This window comes from Triticum dicoccoides, chromosome 5A (assembly GCF_002162155.2).
Source record: "Triticum dicoccoides isolate Atlit2015 ecotype Zavitan chromosome 5A, WEW_v2.0, whole genome shotgun sequence".
Classification (NCBI taxonomy): domain Eukaryota; kingdom Viridiplantae; phylum Streptophyta; class Magnoliopsida; order Poales; family Poaceae; genus Triticum; species Triticum dicoccoides.
Genome location: NC_041388.1, coordinates 408,752,417 through 408,761,839, shown reverse-complemented (window position 1 = coordinate 408,761,839; position 9,423 = coordinate 408,752,417). Strand labels below are relative to the sequence as shown.

At 47.3% G+C, this 9,423-nt stretch overlaps 1 protein-coding gene and 1 pseudogene across 1 annotated transcript; both read right to left on the bottom strand.

Moving 5' to 3' along the window:
• Nucleotides 1-1,964: 1,964 nt before the first annotated feature.
• LOC119301890 lies at nt 1,965-3,843 on the bottom strand (annotated as a pseudogene).
• A 540-nt stretch (nt 3,844-4,383) lies between these two features.
• On the bottom strand, nt 4,384-8,302 carry LOC119301889 (phosphoribosylaminoimidazole-succinocarboxamide synthase, chloroplastic-like). Its single transcript, XM_037578881.1, has 12 exons — nt 7,902-8,302; nt 7,722-7,823; nt 7,214-7,343; nt 7,016-7,108; nt 6,856-6,944; nt 6,396-6,476; nt 5,990-6,079; nt 5,514-5,603; nt 5,342-5,392; nt 5,132-5,178; nt 4,923-4,980; nt 4,384-4,753 (listed from the first exon to the last, which is right to left on the bottom strand). Exons 1-12 carry the CDS (start codon nt 8,205-8,207, stop codon nt 4,697-4,699), a joined length of 1,194 nt encoding a protein of 397 aa, XP_037434778.1. The 5' UTR covers nt 8,208-8,302; the 3' UTR covers nt 4,384-4,696.
• Nucleotides 8,303-9,423: the final 1,121 nt, after the last annotated feature.

Sequence of the window (9,423 nt, the reverse complement as noted above, 5' to 3'; positions counted from 1 at the left end):
GGAAATGAGCCCAAGAATAAATGGGCTCTGAGAAGGCCGAAAGATAACATGGGCTGGAAACAGACCAACGGAATAACGGGCCGTTAATGGGTATAAAGTGATACACTGTTCATTACGGGCCAGTTTCACCATGGGCCGTTAATGGATGTAAAGTGATACACTGTTCATTAGGGGTCAGTTTCACCACGGGCCGTTAATAGGCCAAGAGTTACATAGGGCCTCATATGGGCCGAAAGACGTCATGGTCCATACATGGGCCAGAAGTGAAAACGGGCTGGAATCATATTGGATGGCCCAGATGACGCTACTAGGCCTAATTCGGATAGGGCGTAACGGGTCTTGGGTTAGCGGGATGTAAATGGGCTATATGCGAACAGGTCGTTAACAGGCTTTACATGGGCCGGCCCGTCACCTTTTGACCAAGTCAAACGGGGCGGCCTTTTCACAGGAATGGGCCTCTGTTGGGCCGTGCCACGTGTCGACGTATCATAGGCGCCTATCTGACCCACTGACGAGCTGACACGTGTTTCGTCCGGCCAATAAGAATTTTACACGTGGAAATTTCCCATTGGTCGGGGCTGTTAACGGGTTATCGGATCCAAAACCCGACCCGATAGCTTAACGGCGTTCCGTTACAGTGGATGCCACGTGTCAGTCACCCTTGACGAAAGCACTTCTGTGACGCGTGATTTATCGTCATGGAAGTGGACACTTTCGTGATGATAATTTTGGTAATGTCATGGAACACTTCTACGACAGCACAGGTATGACTATCTTGATTCTGTCATAAATTTTTCATGGATGTACATGCATGACAAAAAAAGCGACCTACTGTGACAAACACGTATCATCACGGAAGTGTATTTTTTTTTGTAGTGCACCGCGGCTCCATAGCGTCGGCTCACCAGGCGCTCGGGTCCTCCGGGGCTATATCCTCGCGGTCCCGGCAGCCGGAATCCCTCTCCTTCCCCATCACCGGTCAGACATGCTATGAGTCCCATCGGGACCAGGTGGCCCGCTCTGGGAAGGAGAGGATAAGGGCCGCCAAGGCCCGTATCACGGCGGAAATGGCGATGGTGGAGGCGGCTGATGCGGCGGTGCAGGCGGCCGCCGAGGAGGAAGCCATCCGCGCCCGCATTGTGAAGAAACGGCAGCGGAGGAACACGCGTGCTCTCGTCCGGGAGCAGAATCGGACGGTTCGTGCCATGGCTGGACTGCCACCGAAGAAGGAGAAGGAGGATAGTGATGGCGACGAGCAGATCCGACTCGATCGGTACTGTGTCTTCGACCGATACTTCCGCAAGAAGGATGGCAAGGGCGTCGGGAAGGGTAAGGGCATCCGTGGATGAACTCCACCATAGCCAAACATGCCAAATTTTGATAGTCCGATGGCATGTTTAGTTAGTAGTGATGGAGTAGCCGGACGATGTGTGTGCATCGACTTAGTTGCATGAGTTTGTATGGGTTTGAGATATGAAAGTACAAGTGTCCGGATGTGGGTTACGTTATTTGAGGGGTGTCTGGTCAGTGCCAGCGGACGCGCCCGGGCGCGTCCCCGGGTGTTTGAGGGGTAGAATTTGCCAAGTCCAGCTGTAGATGCTCTTAAAATATGATTTGAAATGTATGCACTAGCGTTGGATGGCTGCCTCTCGCATTCATGTCCGCGAATAAATACGAAAGATTTTTGCAGGTTGTCGTTGATGATGTAGCGTTGTCTCCTACATCTATGTCCGTGGACGAATGCGGAAGATTTTTTGCGGGTCGCCATGCCCTTAGCTGCTAGATGGCCGCGGGGTTATCATCTTGGTGCTGCGTCACTTTTTATAGGCCAGGGCCTTCCGGCCTTGTATGAGCGCTGTAGCTTTGGCTCAGCAGGACCATTTTGGGCACGATTTGCTGTGTTTTATCAATTTCATGATGAAGTGAAATTGTGAGACATGCTCCTCAATTCGAAAAATAACAAGTAACTGATGTGCATTTGCCTTGTCATTTTTGTTTTCACATTCGAGGAAATAAGTAGGCAGTGTATATTGCACCGTATATATAACATCATGGGTGAAGTTTATATATAACGGAAACTGGGAGTGTGAAGCAGGCGGCTGAAAGAAGCTCCAAACATTTGTTGCACAATGTGCAAATGCTCACCGCTTATTTATCCACCATGGATAATCCATGGCAGAAGCTTAAGTACTAGCTGGAAGGCTCGGAACAGGTGCTGCTCTAGGCCGAGAGCAGCTGCTCACGGCGAGCCTTGTTGAGCGCCAGGAGCTTGTCCCTCGGCGGCAGGGTCTCCTTCACCACGTCGACGGCCAGGAACCGGCCGAACCAGGCCTTCATCAGAGGCAGCTCCTCGTCGGTGACCACGCTGGCGCCGGAGACCTCCTCGATGATAGGCAGCCAGTGCGCGTACCACCCAAGCACGACGTCGAGGTAGCCGACGGCGTCGCCCCCAGAACTTCTTCCCCACCAGGGCCTTCTCCAGCGTCTTCAGGCACCGCTGGGCCTCGCGCACCACCTCGCGCTGCGCCTCGCCGGTCGCCGTGAAGACCGGGTAGATGGCGGCGTTGCACTGAACAAACCCCAACCCAATCCTGTCATTTTTAGAGCTGCTGTGTGTACCTAAGGAGCATATCTCTAGGAGGTCGTAGGGATCGGCCGGCATGATGGGGTAGCCGTCCTTCCACGCCTCGTCGATGTACTCGACGATGACGGTGGACTCGGCGATGGGCTTGCCGTCGTGGACCAGCACCGGCACCTTCTTGGGAGTCAATTGTAAAAAATCACCACATTTACGGCTAGGTTTGCATGAAACCATCAACTCGTTAATCCGTTGCAGAAAACACTCAAAAATCGGTTAAGTCGTTGCAAAAAGCACTGATTGAATGATTTCACTCGTTTAATCACTTTCTTACAAGTGGGGCTAGATTGTAAGGAATTAACTTAGCAAAAAAAATAACACATACACCCCTAGATTAAAAAAACAAAAGCAATCAGACCCCCCACACGCACACCACCGTGCACAATCCCTCCTGCCGAAGCAGCGTGAACTCGTCCGGCACGCGGCGCCCTGGCGCCGTTGTCGTCCTTGTTGCCTGGCTATGGCCGCGACGAGGGACGAGGAGGTGGCCGGAGTGTGCTCATTTTTTAGGTTGGCTTGCCGATGCTGCAGCGATCGGCGGCGTCCAGGCCGGTGTTGATGGCGTTGATGATGGGGACAACGAAGTGCAGACGACGACGGCGCAAGGCAGGATGGTGACAGCGGAGCGTCCGTTTCAGTATGCGGCGGCGTGGCTCCTGCCATGGCCGACAGCGGCTGGAATGGGGCGCAGAGGAGGGGGTCCGGCGGCGAGGCTCCGGATCTAGGCGGGGTCGGGCGCGAGGGAGATCAGGAGAGGTGCTCCAGATCGGGCATGCTCGGATCCAACGGCGAGTTGTTGGGGAGGCGGCCATAGCGATTTGTAGCAAATCGGGCGATCTCCATGGAGGTCCTGCGGAAACCGGCGGCTGTGTCAGAGAGGGCACAGGGAGAAGAGAAGGAGGATGGAGAAGGAGCAGGGCAGAGGGGCGGCGGGTGCGCCGGGTTGGTTCGCCGGCGGCGTTCGCTGGTAGCCGGAAGGCCCAAGGACGAGGGGAGGCTCTAGATCGAGGAGCTCCTCTCGATCCAATCGAGCGGGGCTGCGGTCATCGAGGCAGGGAGGCGGGTGGGCTTCCGGCGGCGGTGGCGTGGTTTGTTGCGAGGGCAGGCAGCGGTTGCAAAGGGGTTGATTGCTTTTTATTTTTAGATTCAGGGGTGTGTATAACATTTGTTTCCCAAGTCAGCTCTTGACAGTTAGGCCCCACTTGTCAAAAAGTGATTAAATGAGCCAAATCATTCGATCAGTGCTTTTTGCAACAAATTTACTGCTAATACGGTGTTTTATGCAACAGATTAACGAGTTGATGGTTTCGTGCAAACCTAGTCACAAATGTTGCCGGCTCAACCCGGATGGCCATCGGGCTCGTCCACATGCCAAACACCTTCTCCGCCATTGTTGGGCCTCCATGCTGCTTGCTGCTTTGATGTCTGATCCCTCCTCTGCTCGTGAACTAGTAGTATAAAAGAAGTCCAGATCTGGGTTGCCGGGTCGTGGTCGTCTTCCAAGGAGTCAAAACTCCCTCCGAAAGTAGTTTTAGTTAGTTCAAATAGTCAACGAGACAGGGACGCGAAATGGTGGATCAGAGGGTTATCTCAATAGCAGATATTTATTTTTTGGGGAGTTGTCACATGTAAGTCATACGTAATCTTCACAAATAGCTCGGGAAATGTGTGTACCAAAACGATTTTGCACAAGGCAGAGTCAAATGGTTAATTCTGCAAACGAAAATTGGGGCGACCTCTGCAACTTTTACACAAGACAGGTAGAAGGTTGCATATTGCATTTATCTTCTTCAGCACTCCAAACATGATTTAGTCAACAGTGGAGCATACCAGATGCTCACCCAAACAGAAACAGTGACCACTTTCAATTATTTCTCTCTACTCTATCGCACATTACATAACCAGGCATATGCATTCCTGCTCGTCGAAAATAAAAAACAATCTTCAATGGGCTCATCAGCTCATAGCTCTCATGTGCACATAGCAACTACAGGGAATCTTAGTAGCAAAAGTGCACCTCTTATTGTCACGAGCAAGTGCTTTTTTCAGTGTTAGCAATTATAAATTCCGTAAGGCTTGTGCCACGTTCCTTGATATCCTCTCATGGATCGGTTCCTGCAGTTAACAAAACAAGGCTCGAGTGTTTGGTTACTACTCCCTCCGTCCCAAAATAAGTGTCTCAACTTTGCTACACCTTTGTACTAAAATTGTAGTAAAGTTGAGACACTTATTTTGTGACGGAGGGGGTACTAAGCAAGAAGCATAAAAGCAGTCCTCTACATACCTGTGTTTCTGGGATCTCAAACTTCGTATTTGTAATTGTTTCAAACAGGAATATGTACCTGCAGTGGATATTCATGGAAACAGTTTAGCGAACTACTACAAGATATCATGCTTTCTTCAGTTTCATATACATAGAGATGAACAACAATCTGGTGGTTGCAAAATTGCCTTTATGTGGAAAACAAGGGGAAGCTATAGAAACTAACATACCGCCAAGCAAGTTCAGAAACTAATTCTTCTGGAGCTTCTGGAAGAACCTGTGTTTCAGAATAATTAATAAGCAAAAACAAACTACGGAATGGATGCAATGGAAGATTTTGACTGGCAGTTCCATGATTAATTTAGGATTGATAACTGGCTCAGTATGGAAGACATGCTTAAACAGTGTTAACAATCAGACCGGGAAGAAAAGTAAGATACCTTATCTTCATATGGATTGCAATTATTCTTGAACCACAGCCTTAAGAACTCCTGATGAAAATTAAATCAACTTTTCAGTATTTCCATTATACATAGTATTACTGACGCGGAAAGTCACAGGAGAGTAAAGGGCACCCTTTAGCGTTTGTGTGTACGAATAATTGTAGGTTACCTTGTCAACATTTTCAGGTTCAAGGCCAGATTTGAATCTCTCTTCATATGAATTAGCAATCCAATATCTGCTGGAGTCAGGTGTATGTACCTGCTTATTGGAAAGGAGGATATCATCATGATTTTACAACAACAACAACAACAAGAAGGAGGAGGATATCATCATGATTTTGTAGAAGTAAAAACTCAAGATCCCAGGAAATATTTCAACAAAATGAATACAGACACTGTAAAGTCTCTAGGATCTTTTCCATGTGTATAGTTAGTTACTTAGTGCAAAGATGTCAAGTCTAACCATACAGGTTGAATATATCACACATTAAAAGTACCAAAGCGTAAGTGTCTACACTGAAAGAACTGTAACATGTATATGCTTATACACAAGAGAGAAACCTCATGGGATTTTGCTCCATGCATAGGAAGGATAGCAAAAAGTAACTTAACACATAGAAGAAAGGGTAAGTCAGAAAACACAACCTCGTCAATTAACACAACTGTCCCATCAGCTGTTTTTCCAAACTCATACTTTGTGTCAACTAGAATTACTCCATTCTCTAATGCCACTTTCTGCAAGAAGAGAACAATCAGCTACGGCTATAGGTGGGCAGTGGATAAAAATAGCATGCACAGGGTCTCAACTCACTGTACTATATTGTCTCAAAACAATTAAATATGTGCCTCCATGTAGATATATTTACAAAATAATAACTATGGGCACATATTAAATTAAGAGGACAAACAACAAGGATCAAAAGAGAAGCATTGGCAATGAAAGATAAGTATTCCAAGCTCAATATGTCAAACATGGTCAGTGAAGTCAACTGGGGAGGGCCCTAAACATGGACCTGGGAGCTTCTAGAAAGGAGATGACATAAAAGGTTACCTGTCCACACTCAAATAAGCTTAAGGCTTTGCTTCTTGCCTCATCAAAATCATCCTTGGACATCAGCCCTGACTTGACTATCTGAAGAATACCATCATAAATAAGGGGCTCTTTCAACGGAAAATAATGTAACAACAGAAGGTAGTCTCAGCAGGAAAACTTCAATAAAGAATAAAAGGTGTAATGCACTACACATCACTAAAGTAGATATATTTACTATTAGCAAGTGAACGATAAACTTCAATTACTAGCAGCAACCTTCTTACAGAATGATGAGTCTTTAAGCTTTTAATTATTTCTATGCCAATATTAGAAAATAATCTAAGATCATGTAGTAATACTTTCCCTCTATAAACTAGTATTAGTTTGGAGGAGATCTGATCCTTACAACATGGATTTCTCTATGTTCTAGAATATGGGAAGAGACAGAATTTCAGGAAGGAAAAGAAAAAGGAGAAACCTCATCAGGAGTGATAGGGACATCATGATCAGCAGCTTTAGTTGTTGGCGTGAGGATATTTGCTGGCAGCTTTTGATTCTTTACCATGCCTGTAACAAGGAATCCACTCATAAGAGAGAAGGAAGAGACATCCAGATTGTATCAATATTGGTTAGCATACCATCAGGAATGGCATTTCCACAGTAATTCCTCACGCCCTTGTTATAAACTGTCCATAGTGATGTATCAGTGCTTCCAGTAACGAATCCCCTCACTGAAAACAAACTAATTGCTTAGCACTTCCATCAAGATTATGCCTGGTAAGATTGCAAACTAGTAGAAGAAATAAGCAAGATATGCAGCATGAGTTAGGTCTCACCAACAAATTCAACTGGAAAAACTGAGCACCTTTTGGCAATTGTCACATTCCTGTCAGGACTAGAGACCACTGCATTTGGAGTGATGTGACTGGTCCTATTGAACCACCAAAGGCTTGTCTCGTTAAGAACCTGAAATCAACATTTGTGTTCAAGCACAACAGAGTAACTTATAGCAGTGGCGACTTTGTCCTGACTCTAATATATTCAGGTTCTGCACTTCTGTGCATAGGGACAGATAAGATGATGCATCATGCAGCGTAACAACGTTGTGCACATCAATTGTAGACATGACTATGAACAAATGCTTCAGGCTTGTTGTATTACTTCAAAAATGGACCATCATAACTTTAAAGAGGGATTAATCTGAAACTTGAATTATGAGTAGAAAACCTGCATCATACGGGGTGACCTTGCTATGGCAACTTTACTAAAGCAAGCTTGAAGCATAACTGAAGAATCCTATGCCTATCAACATTAACATATGATGGTAACGGCTGAGGAGCATACCTGCCCTTTGAATGGGATGGAGGCGAGGACACGGTCGAACGCGCTCTGACGGTCGGTGGTCACCAGCACCAGGTGCTCCCCGCTCTCGTAGACATCCCTCACCTGCACATCAAACACCAACGGTCACTCAACAGAACCTTCGAGAACCTCCCGTAGCAGGTAAGTCGACTCTTTGCTCACCTTGCCCTTGGCGGCGAGGCGGAGCCCGGGGACGACGAGGTCGAGGTGGGTCTCGCCGAGGCAGTTCGTCATGGCACCGCGCGCGGCGAGGATGACGGAGTCGCGGTGGCCCGGGTCCGCGGCGAGGAGGGAAGGGGCCGCGCCGCCTCCGCCAGCTGTCGCGGCGAGCGGTGTGGCGCGGGGACGAGAGGGGGTCGTCGACATGGAGAGGCGGGGGGAGCGGGCGGAGGACGGTGAGAGCGCGGGGAGGAGGGCTTTGGGCGGGCTCGCGAGGCGGAGGGCGGCCGGCGGCGCGGAGGGAGACATGGGCGGCCGGCAGGCGCGGGTTTTGCGGCGGGTGTGTTGCTGCTGCTGCTGGCCGTGGCGGCTGTGCGGCGCGGGGTTTGGGCGAGCGGACAGCGGCGGACTGCGATGGGTCTCAGAAAGGAGGATGCTGAACCGGACCTGATTCTTTCCGAGATTGCCCGGTTGATTTTGGATTGGGCCGGTAGTACTGATTCGCAGTTTGCATGTAACATCCCAAAAAATATCTAAATTTGTAATAATTGTTTTTTTTCTCGAATACGCTATGGTGTAATAATTGTTTTGCATTCACCTTTGTTAGAGTTTGACTGTTTGGGTAGCATTTCAACTTTGTATTTGAAAAGAGAGGGGATAAAATGATTTTCCCAAAGTGCTCCGTCTGGATATTGGATGCATTTGAAATTTATTTGGATTTTAGAATATTCAAACAAACAGTTTTCAATTCAAACATGAGAAGAGATAGAGTGACTTCCTCCAAATAAAATAGCTGAAAATGATGTGAATATTATTTGGACTCGAAAAATATTTTGGCATTATTTGAACCATGAGATTATTTTTCGATAATTATTATAAGGCCCAAAATAGAATTTCTGAAACAATATGGATTTATAAAAATGGATGGAAAATATTTTTCCAAAGTCTGATATAATTATTTCGGTTTTATGGAATTTTTAATAATTTTTTTGAGTTGAAATGATATTTTTAAATGTTGTATTCAATTTTCTTTAATTGTTATTACATATGAAAAGATAAAAAACATGAACTTCGAACAGGTCAATCCTATTTCGCGCGACGCATGCCATCCTCCACGCGCACCGCTGTGATTTGCAAAAGCTTCGCACGTTGGACATACAACAGCGCAAACTGAGGCATTGTTCGTCGCGCAAAACGTTGATGAAGATAATGTGGTCGGATGGGTAGAAGGGTAGGCGGCATCGAAGTGGAAGTGGAAGACGACATACATGCTTGCGAGCCATGAGTTTTCACTAGTGCCACATCCACATGCTCTAGGTCCTTGCGTGTTCAGAGCCGCGTGTGTATGTCTGCTCCATCTACTCGTGCTCATGGTTGGGCATGGCGGGTACGCGGCAACGACCATGCGTCAGACACCCAGCAAACTACTCCGCATTGATCCCTGTTAGATACATGGTGAAAAGCACAGTGCTACGAGACGCAACAACACAAAGTGATGGCACAGTTGGGAGCTGTTAGGTTTCGT

Coding starts and splice junctions, on each gene's coding strand:
- LOC119301889 (XM_037578881.1), bottom strand. CDS start 8,207: ATGTCTCCCTCCGCGCCGCCGGCCGCCCTCCGCCTCGCGAGCCCGCCC. Junction 6,477..6,855: donor TCCCTATCACTCCTGATGAG/GTTTCTCCTTTT, acceptor GGTATTCTTCAG/ATAGTCAAGTCAGGGCTGAT. Junction 4,981..5,131: donor GTTTCTGAACTTGCTTGGCG/GTATGTTAGTTT, acceptor TATCCACTGCAG/GTACATATTCCTGTTTGAAA.